The following is a 20,310-nucleotide window of genomic DNA, read 5'->3' on the forward strand; positions in this document are numbered from 1 at the left end:
GTTATTTTCGTCTGTATTACTATTCAACTGTAACTGTATGTTACTATGGTTAGCAATGTTTATAGGAAGCGCATTAATATAGAACGTGATTAAACTGACCTGGAACTACCTGTGCAGTTCAACGAATTTAATCAACACCTGCCAGCCAATCAGAATCGAGTATTCAGACAGACCATGGCATAAACGGTTATACTGCATACCTGCCAGCCAATCAGAATCCAGCATTCAGACAGACCATGGAATAAATAAATATAATTTAAATATCTATCTGCCTCCATTTTTACTTATTTTTTTTAAACTTTCTTTTTTATTCTTACCACAATAACTTCATGTTATTTAAATTTGGTTTTACATCTCACGCTTGTAGGCTACTGAAAAATAAAAATAAACAAATAAACTAAATACAGTCAAATCTCTCTTTCTCTATGTATATATGTATAACCATTTTTTTTTTTTTTATCACAATAACTTTATGCAAAAAATGTTAAATGTCCATTGTTTTTACATCCCATCAGTGCACATTATCTAGCCTACTGGAAAAAAAAGAAAAGCATATATTTTCCCCCTTTTTTTTCTCTCACTATTTTTTTTACCACAACTTTATGCATAAAATTTTACCTTTATGTTTTACAGCCTACCCCTCTTGTACACTCTTTATACTTGACATTAATTTACACAGTTTATGGATTCGTTGTATTTTCTAAACTACTTCAATTTATAGCAGACAAATCGCATCAAAGTTTAAGACATAGCAGTGAGTTACAGACGTTGAAACTAAACGTTACAACACTCCCCGGTCTCCCCGACCACTCGATCCGTTGCCCTGCGTCACCGAGGTGCAGAAACAATCCTCGGACCTGCCGCAGCCAATCTGAAGGGTCGTGATGCAACATCACCACATTTCACACAAATCAGGGGAAGTGGCTGAAATTAAAGTTACCGTCTCAACCCCGTACAGTAACCCTCTTAGTGTTGGGGGCGGGTGTGTGTGTGTGGTGGCAGGGTGGGGGTGGTCTCCCTGGTTGCTAAGGGCAACAGGGTGAGATAGATGGAGCCGCAGCTGCGCGTCTGTTAATACCAGCGCTCGACCCTCAACGTCCCCGCGCGCGCAATTCTCCACATACACACACACACACGCGCTCTCTCTCTCACTCACACACACTGATCTCTCTTCAGTCAAGGCATGAGGATGCGAGTGGGGATTTAGTTTCAGTGTCTTTTCCAGTCTGCAGCAGATTATTACCTTTCCTCCAGCACACGGGACGGATTTACACACGAGGAACAAGGTTTGCAGACTATTTTCTTAGTTATAATGTTTTTGTTGTATTATTACGAGAATTTCTGTAGTGCAGAACTTCATTTTGCATTTATGTGTCAAAATACATACGTGTTGAACACTTTGCCTATGCAAATGCATTTACAATGGTCTTATTATAAGGAAGTGCAGAGATTTATTTGGAAAGGACAATAGGCGCGCAATGACTGCGCCCTGGATTTGAATTCGTAGACATAGTTAAATTGAGTATTTGGTTCAATAAATCCGTTTCCAGCTTGTGTTGCTTTGTGTTTATGTTTATGAATAAGGACATCTGCTTCACTATTGCGTGTTTGCTCAAGCAACTGTTACGAGTTCGTTCATTCATTCATGCGATCAACTTCGCCAAACGTGCCAGACTGTCCTCTCGCGTATTATTATCAGACGCACTCAAGTGTGAATTTGCTCCCAATTGCGTCCAGTCTGTGGTGTAGGCTGTGTCAGTGAAATACCTTTTTACAAAGCAAATGCACTTCGGTCGCTGAATTGGATCCTAACGAGATGTCGAGAATAAAACAAGCATGGCTTTACCACAATAGACACAGAATGCGCGCGCGCTTGTGCGTGTGGCGCGCTGGTTGTTGTTGTTTTCCCGCTGCATGATGATTTCATAATTCCCACATCACACATTTACACGGCGACAGACGTGTTAGCGGTTACTGGAAGCTTCGTGAATCGAAATATTTTTTTTAATTATTCACAAACTACTGTGAGGTCCTATAAATTGGTGATCTGAATCAAGTGACATGAATGAGCATTGTTCAGGGATGTTTTCCAGACACAACAGAAGTAGGATGTCGCCTCGGGTCTTTTCGACGCTTTTTTGGCAAATAACGCACTGCTCGTGCAACGCCGTCAATTAAAACAACTTGGGTGATGTTGATATCAACACATTTTTACAAAATGGAGGAGATGGTTAGGGACGCATTAGCAATGCAAATGAGGTTTTGAAGAGCACTGGCACCTGCTGTCTCGAGCATTTGCATTGGCTTTTCCCTCGTTTCTCATTAGAATTATGTTCTACTTCTGCAAAGCAAGGTTTGAGCCCACACTTAGGGCTTTATCGAGGGAGCTTCTCCAAGTCTCTTCTACTGCGTTTGCATAACAAAGGGCAAGGGTTTTGTCCATGAAAAGAGGGGACAAAACCGTCAAGCCTCAATTGTCCCAGTGTCAGTCGGATGGGCAAGCAGGGTCTTGTGCCCCATCAGTAAACAGACTCAGTCACGGCGAAATCCAATTAAGCCATGTTCTTTCCATCAGGCTTTTCACAAGGCAAAGAATATTGCTTCTGTTTTTTATTCTACTGTACTCATTTTACGGTGCATACAGTCATAAGGTTCCTTGAATAAATCAATTATGTAACTATGTCACATGTGGTTTCACCTCTAGCATCTCAGACCAAATACAACGTAAAATAATTTGAAATTCGCAAGTGGGTCATTCAGAGGAAGCATTAAATTGCTTTAAGCATCAAGAAAGCCTGACAAAAGATCTTTTTTTTATCTCAAAAGAATCCTCTGTGTAGAAACAAAAACAGCCCCAGTGTTAAGCGATATGAGTTGACCTAGGGTGAAGAGTTTAGAGGTGTATAATAAGATCTTTCATCGTCATATGGGCAATGGTATGTGGACTTATTTTTGCGTTTGCCATTTTCACGTCCTTGTCCAACAACAAATATGTGCGCATTTACGCAATGAGATCAACTAAATGTCAACAGAATATGTGGTGTATTCAGCTCAATATCTTATATCTAGATAATATCTAGATTTTCTAAAGCACAAGAAAAACTCCAAATACCCTAAATGGTAAAACACATCAGTGATCATGTGTACACTGTGACTTCAAAGTGACTGTTTAGACTTCAAGTTTGTCTAGTACATACTTTATTTTTTACCCCATGTAGAACACTGCAGTACAGATAAGATACACCAGTTTCAAGCATTGTGTAAAAAAAAAAAAAAAAAAATCTCATATGCTGATTGAAATACATGCAGCCAATTTAAAACTAACTGTTGTTGTTTTCTCCTTCTAGCGTTGAAGTCCATCTACTCCATACGGAATATGATGCAGAATTGCCCATTTCTTATGGAAATAAGTTGGACAGGAACACTCACAGAACTGTTAGCTGATCATCAATGAACTCAGTTCCATAAAGAACTCAAGGAAATAAGTATATTTCAACGAGGAAGACCTGATAGTTGGAGTTTTTATTTTCGATATGGCGGCAACCGAGGCTAATGCAGAGCCTGTCCAAGCAGACATTGTCGAGAACAAGGCTGAGGTAGAAACCACAAATCCAGCCCCAGCTTCAACAGAGGAAGCCCCAGCTTCAACAGAGGAAACACAGCCTACTACTGAGGCACTACCAAGCACAGAGCAACCAGCTGATAGCAAATCCAAGCCAGCCTCTGAGAAAATATGGGACTCTTTTTTAAATAAAAGTGGGCTTGGAAAAGTAATGGGAGGGAAGAAAAAGAAGGAGCAGCAGACAGGAACTGAGGATACTACTGGAGAGGAGCAGGATAAGGTCTCTAGCCAGAACGATCAAGAGGATGCTGCAGACCCCAAAGAGCAGGAATCTAGTCAGCCAGCAGAAGCCGGCGAGGCTGCAGCTGATGGGCAGACTATTGAAAAAGCACCAGAAAATGAGGAGGCTTCCCAAGAGCAAAAGGCATCTGGTGCCAAGCCAAAGCAAGGAGAGAAGTCTAGTGTTAGGGACTTCATCCGCAAGCCTGTTGCTAAAATTTTCTCGCACAAAAGCACAGACAAAAAGGAGGGAACAGGGGCACTCCAAAAACATGGCAAGGTTCGGTCAAAATCACTAGACAGGCTGGAGGATGCTGATGCCAGTACAAATGTGGCAGACCAAGCAGAGGAGCCTCAGACTGCAGACGAGCCAGACAAGTCTAACCCCCAAACAACGAAAAACATGAAGCGCTGGCACTCTTTTAAGAAACTCATGGCTCAGAAAAGTCACAAGAAAAGCACAGACGAGTCCAAGGATGCTGAGGGTGCAGAAGGAACCAGTGCAGATGGAGCAGGAGACAGTGGGACACTGGATTCCACTACAAAGTCAGAGCACTCTGGGCAAAAAAGGTGGAAACTAAAGAGATCCTGGACATTCCAAGGTCTGAAGAGAGATTCATCAGTTGTTGGAATCCACAAACCAAAGGACAAAGACTCTTCAGATGTTAAAGACGAAAATGCCCCAGAGGCTGAACAGGGGACGGAAGATGTAAAGGTAGCCAGTGACGTAGAAACACAGGAGAAGACTAACGCTGAGGGTGAGGAGGAGAAAGGAGCAACTGCTACTACACAGCATGCAAAATCGGTAGACCAGCATGCAAATGAGATCTGGACCTCTTTCAAAAAACGAGTTATTCCCAAATCAAAGAGGGCAGCTGACTCTGGTGGAGCAGAGGAGGAAGCAGTGGGTGAGCAAGAGCAGACTGATGAACCACAGGCGGGTAAAGACTCAGGCAAGACAGCCAAGGCAAAAAGGACACACTTCAACCGTGCTGTGTCACTAAAGAACTTCATACTGCGAAAGGGGAAGAGCACCAGCATGGACATGGGGGAGGGTACAGCAGCCCAGAAAGATGGAGATGGTACTGGTGAGAGTGAGGCTAAAGACATGGATGGCCTTGATGACGCAGCTGGGGCAACTGATGTCCCACAGACTGGATCAGAGGAGCAGACTGTGGCTCCAAGTGAGAGCAATAATGAAGCTCAGGTGGCAGGCGAACACAAGAGTTCTGATGGAGAGGAGAGCTCCCACACTAGTGCACCATCTGGTCAGCCATCAGACAAGTCTCACGTAGCGGATCCAGCACCAGAGGGTGGAGGCCAGACAGAGCCAAAAGCCAATGGTGAAAATGGATGCTCAGATGCTACATCAGAGGACACCGCAGCACACAATCATGAAGCAACAACCCAGAATGACGTGAAGGATGAGGAGACCAACCAGGAGACCATAGACTCTAGTGGCAAAACTTGTCCGAAGGACGGGAAGATCCTCAATCAAGACGGGAAGTGCGATACTGTCAATGCAGTTGCCCAAAGCGGTGAGTGTGAAGCTCAAATTGACTCGAGAGATCTACAGCAAAATGGAAATGACAAAGCAGAGTCTAAAGTGGGAGTAGGTACTAGTGTTGAGGTAGAGACTGGGGGGGATGGGGCCCCTCAATGTGGAGGGTCCCTTTCTGGGTCAGTGAAGACCAATACAGATGAACAAGAGGAGGCCTTGAAGAGGATGTTCTATGAGGTTGCAGCTTCCATTGTTCGTGCAGTTGTATCCTCAGCCACTGAACAGTTAGCCAAGGAGACGGACGTTCTGGACAGTAGTTTGCAGTGTTTCCAGCCTGAAAAAAATAACAGTTACACAGATATTGATGTCAGTTACTGTCACAGAGAAGTTACTTTAAATCAGGGATCTCTGTATTGATCCTTGGCGATCCTGAGCACCTTCATCTGTGTTTGTGGGAACATGTTCTGGTGTTGTGGACACATGTCAAAAAATATTGCTACACTCCGTCACCCCTTTAAAACGTTGTGAATTTTAGGGTCAGTGAATTCTAAGGAAGACACAGGTGCTTTAATTGAGCTGTTGTGAAGTTATCCAAAGTAGCAATTTGTGTATTCTCAAAAAGTATTCTATGCATAAAGTAATTTATTTAAGGAAAGATTACAGCATGTCTCTATGTTAACATGGAACCACTAATAATTGAGTGTTTTTGAGGTAGAGGTTTTTCACAATACTGTCAGATGCAGTTGTGTAGTGTTTGCTGTTCTGTATTATAAAGTTGACAATTTATATTGGTGAATCTAAATGAACCTCTTCTCTGTGACAAAAATGTGTGTATAATTAATGAACATTTTAAATGTAGAAATATATTGTAATATATTCTGAAATCTCTTCTGTTATCATTTACCAGAAAAAAAGGCGGGAAACGTGTGACGCCACACAAAGAGGATTAGATCTGCATGGGATTCGTTCAGCGAGGAGCTTTGCCCCCCCTCCCCCCAAAATATGGAGTAATCACATGTTTACGCCACGATTCACCATGGTGAGAGATGCAATCCATATAGTTTAAAAAAAATCTTGAAAAGCAATAATTCAGAATCATCAATCAGTGCAGTTCTTGCTACCATTCCATCATTGTAAATGTTTTGCCTGTCTACTAGTGAGATTTTATATTGTCATAAATGACATTCCTTTGAAATGTTAATCTCAGTGATCACAAAGTACCGTGATCATGAAGACTGTTAGTTTTATATTAATTGCCATTCTGTTTGTAGTTTTCCTTTGATTAGATATATGTGATACAGACACATTTGAAATAACAGCCCGCCAGACTGCCCCGGAATTGTGAATTCAATACGGAATGTGCTCTAATCTCTGTGTTTTTGTTTTTAGACTGTTATCTTGTGTACATGAATAAACCACCATTAAACATTAAGTACTTCTCTGGGTTTTCTTGCAGATTATGCCATCATTGACAGATTTTAGAAAATGCTGACTAATAAGCACTCAGCTAATGCAAATCAATGGAGACAATGTTTAGTTTCCCTCCAAAAATACTGCTTCGCAAATAGTGCATAATTTGCATCTTGGAAATAGGAACACACATTACATAAAACCCCTAATATGAACACTGTATTATGGTAAATGTCAATTTATATTGGATTACTTTAATATCTGGAATATTAATATACTGGAACTTAATATCCTACTCTCTCCCCTTGATATTTGTATTGAACTCAGGTGATTATGACCGTACCATCCTTTAAGACCATCACACTGTCAACTTTTTACACTAAATCAAGCTATTAGAACGTTAACTGCAGCTTAACAGAAATCCTAGCAACAGGTTTGGTGCAACATTCCCTATAGCTCACCGCGGGGTCAGGGTTAATGAAGAACCGTGTGGAAGTATTAACAGATAATGAGCTGACTTAACAGGGACAAAACAGGACAGAGATATCAAGACTGCATTGGCAAGTGGGTGAAACTGACACTCTGCATGACAGACTTTTGAATGTGGCTTTGAGAAGAAATCAATACCTATTGACAGCATGACCCGGGTGGACTTTACAGGCTTAGCATATGTAGTCAAAGCATTAGGTCTCTTCTTACATGTCAAGAAGGGTCAATACCTTTTTACTGTTTGTTTTGGTATAAAAATACTTTTATTTGCAACAGGCATTTGCATTTGCTGCTAAATATACTGTGGCCAGCAGTTTAACTGGTAAAAAAAAAAGAAGAAAAAAAAGATGAGTTTGAATCAATTGGGGGAAAAAAAAACACCTCTGCCCTTTGTTTTAGACAGTGTTGACAGACAAAACTCTTGCAACCTCATTTTTCCTCACCATCTAACTACCCAGGCGAGTGTCTATTAACTATGACACAGAGCATTAAAAACTCACGTCAGATAAATCCATTGAAAGGCAATCTGCTTAATGGTGCACAGGCCGACAAGATGACACTTAATGGCCACTTTTACTGAAAATGCCACCAGGTCAGGGAGGTACTGTTCATTTGTGAAAGCATACTGACGAATTAAAGAAAACCAGAAGAGAGAGCTTTTATCTTACATGTTTTCCCGTCTTTATGTAATTAATAAGAGGATTGCTGAGCAAAAGCCTCTTAGTGGAAAAGCACAATGCACAAACTAATGTGTTTTAATCACATTTTGTACTGTAGATATGTAAACAACAGTCAAAGGCAATTTACAGTTATGTTTTAAGAAACTCTTACACCATATTATCTGAGAAAATATAAATACAAACAGGCAATTAAAAATAAAACAAAAGTCCTTTAGTGCATTACCCTCATCATCCCACATATTTACAGACGTTGCTTATGAAAAGCTCATGTTTTGGGATAAAGCAGTTGTGCATTGTCGTACACACATTATATACATTACATACATCTCCATAGATCTACTCCATTTTGGACATCTCAAATTTTGTAGTCATGATCTCCTGAGTGGGGAAAAAAGAAAAAGAAAATCAAAATCATGAAAGGAAATCATCTTTTAAATAATTAGGAAAGTGAGTCATTTAAAAAAAAAAAAACGCTGTGCACTACAATGAAACTCCTAAAATAAATAACACGGTTACATAAAAACCTACTAAAATCCTGCATTTGTTGTAGTATGTAATCTCTGATCTCCTCTTTTAAGAGATTTGTCCACATTGGCTGCTGTTCGATATACGAACACATCCAATGTTAGCTTAAGTGAGCTCTCATTAGTCAGACAAAACCTCCAAAGCCTCAGCGCTCCTTTTGTTCCAAGCAGAAAGAAAACAACCGACGGAGAGGGAGCGAGGGTAAACACTGTGACGTGACAGGCTGAGCGCTTTCTGCTCTACTTTGGAAGCTCAAAGGGTGCCCACTGCTGGCCAATCAGAATATGAGACACTTACCTCGTCTGAGTCTAGCAGTGGCGGCAGTGCGCTGCAAAACAAAGAGAAGGACACGTCAATGACAAGGCAGAGATTGCTAGTGGCTTTTTCAGGCAAACTGATGACATGTTTGGGTGTACAAATAATCAGTGACGTACTGAATAGTACTGTTAGTGCTTATATCTATTTATCATTCTAACCATAATTTCTATAAACGTATAACTCCCTGGACTTACACATCAGCCATTGATGAGGGAATGTTCTCCTCGACCCATTTGAGATCTTCATCCTGGATAGAATATGAAACAAATTTACCATGAGGTGAAGGCCTTGACATCACCAAAAATATACACAACAATAAGCAATTGTTTCCACCCAATATGGCTATTATTATTATTATTTTTTAAATGTAAACAGCATGTCTGAATCTTCATAAGGCATTCTTATATATGGCAATACAACATGCTTATTTTCACGAAACAATTCAATTTTTTTTAGGCCAAGTATTGATATGGATTACCACTTTGCTGGGTTTTGCACTTCCATTGGTCTCTGGTTTCATCCCTCTCATTTTCACACCCTCTGTGAATTCAAGTTTAACTGGTTAGAACTGGCTAAACGCAGTCAAATGAAAGTACAGCAAACAAAGGCTGATAACCAGATCTGCAGACTTGATAGGCAGCATTCAAGTGTGCTGATGAAATGTAAACTGCATGGTTGGCGTGAATTGAAAAATGACCCTATTTTGTAAATGCATGCTATAGATCTTATTGAAAAAATTTCTCTACGTATACGTTTAATAAAAAAAAACTGACCTAGTCATTTTTTGTTCAAATGTCATAATTTGTCATAACTTCACCAATCATTTAGTTCGTTAAACCCATCCCTGCAAGCTCACGTACATCGTACAACCACTTTTGAGCACAAAACACCCACATCTCAACATCCAATCATCAACCGTGAAAATTCTGTTTCATCAGGACTTGAAATCAAATACATCCCATTTAGTGGAGAACTAAAGGCAGCTTGTGAAGATCCCATGTGCAGAATTATTTCTCCATCATCTTTAAATACAGGCCACTACTTCTGTCTCACACCTGCTAATTTTTTAATTAAGACTCTCACCAAAGGCTTCATTCATTAGCTGCTCCTCCTCTTCGTCCTCACTAACCTCATCCACCAGTGGACTGAAGGCATACCTGAAGGGTTCAGAAGGACAAAGATTGACAATCCTGTTTCTGCTATTAGAGGAGTGGGGTTGACATGTGTAGAGGTGAAGTGCTTTACCTCTGGTTGTTGGCTGACGGCCTCCATAAGAACATGATGACAAGCAGGATACTAGAGAACAGGAAGCGCCAGAAGGCGTCATCTATCCACAGCTCTCTCCAGTCCTACAAAAGTAGTTGTGAAGGCAAGGAGGTGTCATTAAAAGTATATGGGTTTAACTAGAAGACATATCACATATAAAAAGAGAAGGCTTACAGATTGGCACTTGGATAACTTGAAGGTCTTTGTTGTCCACACAATAAATATAACAGAAGCTGAAAGACAAACAGAATTTCATTATGAGAACGTGGCAAAAAAAGAAAGCAAAATAATTATATGGAAACACTTTATTTCAAAGGTTTGGGTTAAGTAAGATTTTTAGGTTACACTTTATTTACAGTGCAATTATACATTCAAGTACTGAGTAATAATAATTAACTACATGTACTAGGCCTACTTACTATATGGTTAGGGTTAGGATTTGGCTTAGGGTTATTTGCATGCAATTCTGCATGATTTATTGTTATTATAGTAGTAAGTACATGTAACTTGTAACAAGGACACCTTAAAATAAAGTGTTACCGATTTTTACTTATTTATTTAAAAGGTATCTCTTATGCTCCCCAAGGCTGCATTTATTAGATAATTAATACTGTTTGTTTGTTTATAGTTACCAGCTATAACGGTTATATTCATGGCAATGAAAAAAAAAAGTTATTTTATTTTATTTTTATTTTTTTATTTTACAGTAAACAACACCGTAAAACCATAATACTGGAAAATATTATTACTATTTAATATAACTCTTTTCTATTTTAACATTTTAAAATGTAATTTATTCCTGTGATGGCAAAACTGAATATTCAAGTCATTACTCCAGTTTTCCGTGTCACATGGTCCTTCAGAAATCATTCTAATATACTGATTTGGTGCTCAAAAAGCATTTCATCTTAATATCCATGTTGAAAAGAGTTGCGTTGCTCAATATCTTTGCGGAAAACTACATTTTTCTCAGGATTCTTTGATGAATAGAAAATATTAAAAATACTTAAAGTAAAAAAAAAAGAAATAACAGTATTTATTAAGAAATGGAAATCTTGGTCTAACTGACCCCATACTTTTGAATGGCAGTTTATCATTAAGTATCATCAAGTTTTCAGTAAAATGATAGTTTGAAAAGTTGTAAACCTAAATATAGCAAGGAAGAGAGAAGGAGATTGAATGTCCCCAATTACGGCTCACTTTCCATTAATAAATCATGTAACCCAGATGTTTGACACAGACCAATCATAATTCAGTATGTGCAAATTACACAGACATTAATCACTGGCAGTTTCAATGCAGTACTGTAATCCTGTCAAAGACACTTTGCACAATAATGTAGTAGTGGGACGCATATGCTCACCGATGACAGCAAATATGAGAGTGTTGGTGAAGTGTCGGTAAAGGGACAGCTTGACCACATTTCTCCTCAGCCGAAGGAGCTTCATCGTCTGGGCCAGGCTAATGAAGATGTGACTGAGTGTCAAGGACTATATCTGATCACTAGGGCTCAGCGACTTCCTGTTCATACGCAATCTAATCCAAACGGTTTACTTTGCAGTTAAAAAAAAAAAAAAAAAAAAAAAGAGACGTGAAAAAGAAAATGTAGAGAATTGTATAGAGTCTTCCTGATTGTAAACGTGCACAGGTTTGTCCCTTAGGTGTTCTCAAGCTTTAGGAGTACAGAAAAATCACAGAAATCGCAAAGGAGGACAAAAAGAGGGGTGATCAACATCCCGCATATGCAGGGCCACTGTTACACAACCCAATAAGAGAGAAAGAGGGACACACACAAACAGCAATGGAGAAACGTAGGATATCCACCAGCAGAGGGTAGAGTCGAGAACAGCCAAGGGGATGGCAGCCAGCAACACCAGGTCATCTTCAGCCTGGCAGAACAATATAGGGGGAAGATAGAGGGAAAGACAGAGAGAGCCAGAGGAAGAGAGAGAAGAGTAGCACCATCACACACACCACCATCAGAGGGACCTACATAGGGCTGGGCGATTGCCTATTTCTGATATTCAGTACCTTAATATTTATGTATTTGCTCTGATATGGCTTGAAACTGTGACTTTTATTTATTTACTGATGATTTTGTTACGGTTATGGCAAAGCTGAAATTTCAGCAGCCATTATTCCAGTGTTCAGTGTCACATGAAATCATTCTAAAGTGCTGATTTGGTGCTCAATATTTCTTATTATGATCAATGTTTAAAACAGTTGTGCTGCTCATTTTTGTAGAAATCATGAAACTTTTTTTCAGGATTCTTTGACGAATAAAAACTTTAAACAGATTTTTCACTTTCGATAATTTTACTTAATCTCAAATGTCTGAACATGCAAACATTACCATTACTAAAACAATAATATTTTCCTGTTTTTAAGTGAATCGTTGAATCAGAATTGATGTATAGTTAAACTGATTAACAGATCTGATCAACTATTGTAATGATACATTTTTCACCTCCAAATAGTGTGTTAAAACACCTACTATGGTGCTTAATATTGCAATCGGAATCATTACAAATGCATCTAGCCCTATTTATACATCGCCTAGCCCTATTTACTCACACATTGCAAAACCATAACCACCATTCAGCCCAACAAAGGTAGATCATGCTACTAGCTTTGAGGAAAGACTGAAAAAAGATATTTCACAAAGCATTATCCCAGCTGCACACCACCATCACATGAGCCAAAGAAACAGAGAAGAGCAAAGAGAGAGACTCAAATTTCCAAAAAATGGCTTCCTAAAAAGAGTTGAACAGAGTGAACTGTATGCGCTTGTGACCACAAAAAAACAAAAAACTTTAAAAGTTGGATCTACTTTCATTTCCATTTATCTGTCCCAATATACACCATGCAGAAGACACTGTTATAACAGCACAAATTGAACACACAATCTTAACAGATGATCGACTTGTGAAAGGATATCCACCACACAATACAAGAATCAATGAGGGCCATAACAATGTCACAAAGCAGCCTGCTTGAACCACCGTGCTCCTGTGAGAGAGAAACATTAAGCTTCACATGACATTTGGTGCAGCATCACCATTACGTTAAATTAGGTTTGTCACAAAAGTGGACATGTTTCTTTTTCAATTTTAGTGAAATTGTGTTCAGTTTCAGCTGTGAGACTCTCCTTACCGTGTTGACTCTCAGTACACCTTCTATGATGGAGAAGATAAGGTAGAGCAGTCCTACCCCCACCACCCTGTGCAGCAATGCTCCTAGTCTTGGTCTGCAGCAAAAAGGCGGAGTTATTGAAAGAGAAATGTACAAAACTATGCTGAAGATTACTCTTACAGCAAATGCTGTTATCAAAAGTATTAAAGTAATTTTATTACAATTTGAAATAACTTTTCAATTTAAATATATTTTAAAATGTAAATTTCTTCATCATTACTCCAGTCTTCAGTGTCACATCAGCGATCTATCAGAAATCATTCTAATATGCTGACATTTTTCAATATTAATTGTCAATGTTAAAAAATTTTACTATCAGAATTTTAATAATGTAGTAAAGTGTAGCTTTTGATCAATTTAATGGATTCTTGCTTTATAAAAGTATTGCTTAGACCAGATTTTAATCCATTTTGTTCAACTGCCTCAATATATTACTGCTTCGAAGCAACTTACTTGACTATACCATATCCAAGGCTAGCAATGATAACCAGCACTCGAGCCAGGGTTCTTTTTACGGCTGAAAGCACCTCTGCAAACACCACTGCACCTTGAACTGCACACGCAAATAATGCACCATAATGACTACATATACTATAGTAACCTTATCAATGTTTAACAGCAAATTTACACAGTCAATAACATCAAACATTAACCCCAGGATTTATTCATATTATGTACCACGATACCATACTGTACATCAAAACAGTTTGCCTTCTTGTTAAAGCAGCTTTATTTTGGAATTTACTAGATTATTAGAAATAATTATAAAAATATTAAAAACTAAATATTAAACAGCCCTCAGTTTTCTTCACAATGTGCATGACCTATAAACAGAGCTGTGCAGTAACTGACCACTATCATTAGCTTATTTAGCTTTTGTTTTTCAAACCCTTTTAAATCCGCACATTCACTTTATTTCTTATTTACATCTAATGCAGGCATTCCTGAACTAGTTTTGTCATCTGAACATCTTTCACCTAATAAACTTACTTGAAGTAACCCTGAGATTTTAAAATAAATATTTAATAATTAAGTATCACATTTGCACATTCATGGCTCTCTGACATTGGTTAATGGTCATATAACATGCAGGCTTTTTTTGATAAGTGTTTTATTTTATTTTAAAATGACTTATTTTCATTTTAAATTTTATGATTTAATTAATTATTAGATTTTCATTAAACTCACAACCCCTCTGCAGTTCATTTACGAACTCCAGTTTGAGAAATCTTAATATAATGTTTAATGCACTTCATGTTGTTAATTACAACGAATGGAATATATTTCCTTACTCTTTGTATTTTTATATCAATATGGTACAAGATTATCCTATTTAAATCAATAATCCAAGTTAGATCAAACAAGTTAGGTCAAAAGTAATCTAAAAGTAAGTAGTCTGATTATATTACCTAAAATTTGTAATGTAATCGATTGCCTTACTAACTACAATTTTTGTCATGTAATTTGGAATCAGTAACAGACTATAATTTCTAGGTAATCTACCCATCTCTGCCTATAAAATTCTGTGTGAAAACCTATTTTGAGTGCAGTTAGTGATCTCATGTTTAAATGCCAACATCTTATGTTATCTTATGCACATAAAAATATCACACTTCAGCTGCAGACACACAGTACGGTCTCAGTTCAAGTTGTTTGTGAAATTAACAAATATTTAAGGACACATTTTTAAGTTGTGTTACCTGAGAGGCCATCATAACGGATACTCTGGAACTCTGCATAGTAGACTGCCTTCTCAAGCATGCCCAGGAAGATCACACCTCCAATCCAAAACTGAATCCGAAGTAGGTCTCTCCAGTAACACGCAGAGAGAGCCAACCACAGCACACCCATAATCACATAGATGATGCACATCACCATGTAGAACTGAAGACAATGGGCATTGAAAGAAAAATACGAGAGGAAGCTTTGTAAATGAAAGAACCTCCCAAAATGCGGCATAAAATGCTATCACGTTGCTACTGCAACTAGTGCAATTAGACAATTAAAAAAGCAAAAACAGAAAGAAAAAAAAAACTCACAATCATCAATGGCCATTCAGACGCTGAGATGTATTGATAGTCGCCGTGCATCCTGATCTCCACTGTATAATATATTTTTTAAAAATTATTAAAATATTAAATATGCATTAAACTATAAATATGAATGCATTTATAAAATGGGTTAGTAATTGTACGTTATTCAAAAGGCCCCTTGTTGTCAAAGCAGGATGTTCTTGTTCATAAGAGAGATCCACAACAGTTTATCACTACATAAACCTCATTATTACTGTTAAGGCATGCCTAATTATAATCTTACATTGAATGCTTGATTTTATTTCTTTGGCAGGTGGAGGATTTGCCTCAATTTTGATGATGAACATATAGGGGCTGTCTTCCCAGGTTTGTGCCACTGCAAAGTCCGATTTAGACTGTTTTTGCTGCAACAACAAAACATGCATGTTAAAAAAAAAAAAAAAAAAAAAAAGAGACAGAGACATATTAACCTTTTTGTGAATCGCGAATCTTTCTGTGCTTTGATACTCACCGAGGTCTCCACTGATGAAGAGTCTTTGCTTTTTGGAGCATTTGTAGGATTTGCTGCTGCCACCTGATCATGCAAACATTTGAAACAGTGAACTGCATAAATTTTAACATTGCTGGCATGGAACTTCATACAAGTCACGTCATATTATATCATTGCTTCCTTTACAACAAAATGTACCATCACTTAATAATCATATCAAGGCAAAGGAGTAAATCACCCAAAAATTGAAATTCTGTCATTATTTACACACTCTCATTAACATGTAAGTTGCTCTTTTCCATACAGTGAAACTAAATGGTGACTATGACTGCAAAAATGTAAAAAATAACTATATATTGCTTTTGGTCCTTTTTGAAGCCTGAATCCCTAGTATGGCAGATATTACGCTAAAGATTTCCTTTAGTGTTCTACAAGAAAAAAGCATCACATAGGTTTCACATCTTTCTGGGACTTTTCCAAACTCCCTGAAAACTGCAGTTGTTAAGCCCCTTCTGAAAAAGCGCAATCTTGATTACACAATGTTGAACAACTATAGACCAATATCAAATCTTCCGTTCATAGGTAAGATTATTGAAAAGGTAGTTTTTAATCAGCTGAACAACCACTTAAACTTAAATGGATACCTGGACAATTTTCAATCTGGTTTCCGAGCACATCACAGTACAGAGACAGCACTCATTAAGATAATAAATGATATTCGCTTCAATTCTGATTCAGGCAAAATATCAGTGCTGGTACTACTAGATCTTAGTGCTGCGTTTGACACTGTTGATCATAACATACTTCTAGAGAGACTGGAAAACTGGATCGGGCTTTCTGGGATGGTACTCAAATGGTTCAGGTCATACTTAGAAGGAGATGTTATTATGCGGTATAGGAGAGCATAAGTCTAAGTGGACGTCCATGACATGCGGAGTCCCACAAGGCTCAATTCTTGCACCGCTCTTGTTTAGCCTGTATATGCTCCCACTAAGTCAAATAATGAGAAAGAACCAAATTGCCTATCACAGCTATGCTGATGATACCCAGATTTACCTAGCCTTATCTCCAAATGACTACAGCCCCATTGACTCCCTCTGCCAATGCATTGATGAAATAAACTGTTGGATGTCCCAGAACTTTCTTCAGTTAAACAAGGAGAAAACTGAAGTCATTGCATTTGGAAACAAAGATGAAGTTCTCAAGGTGAATGCATACCTTGACTCTAGGGGTCAATCAACTAAAACCAAGTCAAAAATCTTGGGGTGTTTCTGGAGACAGACCTTAGTTTTAGTAGTCATGTCAAAGCAGTAACTAAATCAGCATACTATCATCTCAAAAACATTGCAAGAATTAGATGTTTTGTTTCCAGTCAAGACTTGGAGAAACTTGTTCATGCCTTTATCACCAGCAGGGTGGATTATTGTAATGGTCTCCTCACCGGCCTTCCAAAGAAGACCATTAGACAGCTGCAGCTCATCCAGAACGCTGCTGCCAGGATTCTGACTAGATCCAGAAAATGTGAGCATATTACACCAGTCCTCAGGTCCTTACACTGGCTTCCAGTTACATTTAGGATTGATTTTAAAGTACTTTTACTCGTTTATAAATCTCTAAATGGCCTAGGACCTAAATACATTGGAGATATGCTCACTGAATATAAACCTAACAGACCACTCCGATCATTAGGATCGAGTCAGAAATATCAAGGGTTCACACAAAACAAGGGGAGTCTGCTTTTAGCTATTATGCCGCCAGCAGGTGGAACCAGCTTCCAGAAGAGATCAGATGTGCTAAAACATTAGCCACTTTTAAATCCAGACTCAAAACTCATCTGTTTAGCTGTGCATTTGTTGAATGAGCACTGTGCTACGTCCGAACTGATTGCACTATGTATAATCACTTTCTATTCTTAAATGTTTTAAATTCTTTTAAAATCAATTTTTAAATCACTTTGTTTTTATTGTTGTGATTTTTATTATTTTTAATAATGACTATTTCACTTCCTTTTATGTAAAGCACTTTGAATTACCATTGTGTATGAAATGTGCTATATAAATAAACTTGCCTTGACTTGCCTTGCCTTTAGAGGGTGAATAAATGATGACAGACCTTTCATTTTGAGCAAATTTTTGAAAAATATTAAACAGATTATGAACCAACATTTTTTGTCTGCCCTTCTGTCTTCACTGCGTCCCTCCTTCTTCTGCCTTGTGGATTTGGGGTTGGCTGAAACACAAAAGAGCCGACAAAGTTTCCCAAGGTGTTTTCTACAGTAAAGCCAAAGTAAAACTTTGAACTGCGGCAATATTACAAATATTTGATGCTAATTTGCATCGCCATTTCTGATTTCGCCGTTTTAGAAATTTGGCAGAACTCCTTCCACACTGGACTAAATCTAAATAGGATCAATAGTTTAATAGCTTGACAGAAATACGTTTATGAAAGGGCACACACTCAAAAGAACCAATGACTGATTAGACCATTCTGTGCCGCTGAATTAGGCAACTGATTTCCAACATAGCTAGCTGTTCTAGTTTCATATATCACTCTCTTTCTTCTCATATAATCCTCTCAAATCAATATTTCATATAATACATTTCATGTGTTAATTATTAGATTCAACTATGTACTCAATCAACTTTGCAAAAGTGGATGACCATATGCACAAGCTACCACTATTTTTGACCCCGGATAAACCCTGGTTTAAAAGCATCAGTTCAACTTACTTCAGAAGGAAATGGCTTCAGCTGTTCAGGATGATCAAAGTCTTTTACTCCAAGCTGGGGAGTCAAATAAAAAAAAAAAAATATAAAAAAGATCTCTTGGCATTCATGTTAACTTATCAGACCTGTCTGACCTGACTTAACTAAAGAAAATGTAAACCTACAACTAAATGCAAACACTTTTATGTTCATTAACACAGTGATAAACTGTACATTCATTCACAATTTATGTATGAGAGAGTGAGGATGCCATGTACCTTAATTGCAGGATTACTAGATTCACACTTTGTAGGCTCATACTTGTGGTATATGTAGAATCCAGAGCTTCCTTCCCGGAGCACAGTGTCGCTCTTAAAATAGACTTTTTCTGAATCAGGCTTTTTGAAGAAAAGAAAAGAGAATAATGCATATTAAACGTCTATAAATTCAAAAATAGCACTTTTTGGCAAAAATACACTCACATCAAGTCCAAACACTTCATCGTAGCAAGGAGAACTCCGCAAATACCATGCTATAGTGAGGTTTACAGGAACAGCACACTCTGCAGTGTTCACTGAAATATAGACAGCATAAGAATACAAATAATAATCAGAGCAGTCAAAGCATGTCATTTGCTGATGCACTGGATTCAATTATTATAAAAAATAATAAATTAAAGAGCAAAACTTTTCTAAATTTAACCTACTGGCCTTTTGGCATGTGCATTGTTAGATTTTTGTTGTTTTGTACAATTCTTTTCAGCGCTAATAAAAAATTAGCTCGTCAGTGTCAGAGAAAACTGGGAGAGAAAAAATATAAGAAAACAGATAAAGTAAAGAGCATACTCACATTTAACTTCAATGAAAGTATTATTGAACATCGTCTTTGGAAAATAGTAGAACTTTGGGGTCCCACCTACCTAAAATACACAAAAAGAAGGATTCTTACAATTTGTTGATTTCGGTAGTTACCCAAAACCGAAATACTTCATGCTCATATATTGCACAAGAAATGTATTTGTAACTAATAAAACGATTAGTATCAGCTATACTACCTCTCCCAGGCTAAGAAATCCTGTAGAGACATGCCTATAGCTTAGCCTCATCCCTTTTTACACATGTTCACCGTAGGCAGATAACATCATATTATCGATCCACGATATATGTTCTACACATTCTTCAATTCTATACATTCATTTATAGTGGCTGTTAACCGGTGTCGTGTGTGTAAAGACAATGGACTGTCATGAGACTAGAAGATACAACACGAGCGTCAAGGTTTCACTGCAGGTGGTGAGGCACTTACATTATCCAAATCCAGAACCCATTTTCCCGGCTCTGATATAGCACTCAGCGGTGGTATTAATACAAAATGAAGAATGACAACAAGCAGTACTCCTCTGAATCTTGCCGACACCGATGACTCGGTCGTGACAGTCGCCATTGTTAAGGAAGCAGTTGACGTTACAACTTTGCGAGCTACACTTCCCTGTGCAAATCTACATCCTGTTCGACGTCACTTTGTGGGCGGGGACGCAAAATATGTAAGATTATAGGCTACAGTTATGCATAATCTTAAAACAGAAAAGGAACAAGAAAGAAAAAAAAAAACCTACAAAAGTAGTATAAAAGTAATAACATAAAAAACAATCAGAACAGGGGTACAATCAGGTATAAAATATTAAATTAATATTTTATATATGTATGTATGTATGTAAATAAAAGTAAACAAATACTTATATTAAAATACTTTAAAATATTCGTTGAAGCCAAAAAGCTAATCTTCTCATAAAAGAGAGAAGGGTCTTGAACAATTGTAAAATTCTTACACACCACAGTATAACTGAACGAGTACAATGCC

At 37.9% G+C, this 20,310-nt stretch overlaps 2 protein-coding genes across 2 annotated transcripts; one reads left to right on the forward strand and one right to left on the reverse strand.

The window, feature by feature from the left end:
• Positions 1–1,035: 1,035 nt before the first annotated feature.
• si:ch211-137a8.4 (uncharacterized) lies at positions 1,036–6,812 on the forward strand. The gene is made up of 3 exons (XM_058744735.1): positions 1,036–1,286; positions 3,348–5,379; positions 6,250–6,812. Exons 2-3 carry the CDS (start codon positions 3,534–3,536, stop codon positions 6,270–6,272), a joined length of 1,869 nt encoding a protein of 622 aa, XP_058600718.1. The 5' UTR covers positions 1,036–1,286; positions 3,348–3,533; the 3' UTR covers positions 6,273–6,812.
• Positions 6,813–7,898: 1,086 nt separating this feature from the next.
• zgc:162698 (Transmembrane protein 87A-like) lies at positions 7,899–19,951 on the reverse strand. The gene is made up of 21 exons (XM_058744345.1): positions 19,756–19,951; positions 19,300–19,369; positions 18,933–19,024; positions 18,729–18,848; positions 18,475–18,528; positions 17,909–17,974; positions 15,767–15,829; positions 15,539–15,659; positions 15,262–15,323; positions 14,923–15,106; positions 13,676–13,775; positions 13,184–13,277; positions 12,968–13,039; positions 11,394–11,502; positions 10,205–10,263; positions 10,010–10,113; positions 9,848–9,921; positions 9,243–9,304; positions 8,959–9,011; positions 8,744–8,774; positions 7,899–8,299 (listed from the first exon to the last, which is right to left on the reverse strand). The coding sequence occupies exons 1-21, from the start codon at positions 19,891–19,893 to the stop codon at positions 8,258–8,260; spliced, it is 1,770 nt and encodes a 589-aa protein (XP_058600328.1). The 5' UTR covers positions 19,894–19,951; the 3' UTR covers positions 7,899–8,257.
• Positions 19,952–20,310: the final 359 nt, after the last annotated feature.

Source organism: Onychostoma macrolepis, chromosome 15 (assembly GCF_012432095.1).
Source record: "Onychostoma macrolepis isolate SWU-2019 chromosome 15, ASM1243209v1, whole genome shotgun sequence".
NCBI classification, from domain to species: domain Eukaryota; kingdom Metazoa; phylum Chordata; class Actinopteri; order Cypriniformes; family Cyprinidae; genus Onychostoma; species Onychostoma macrolepis.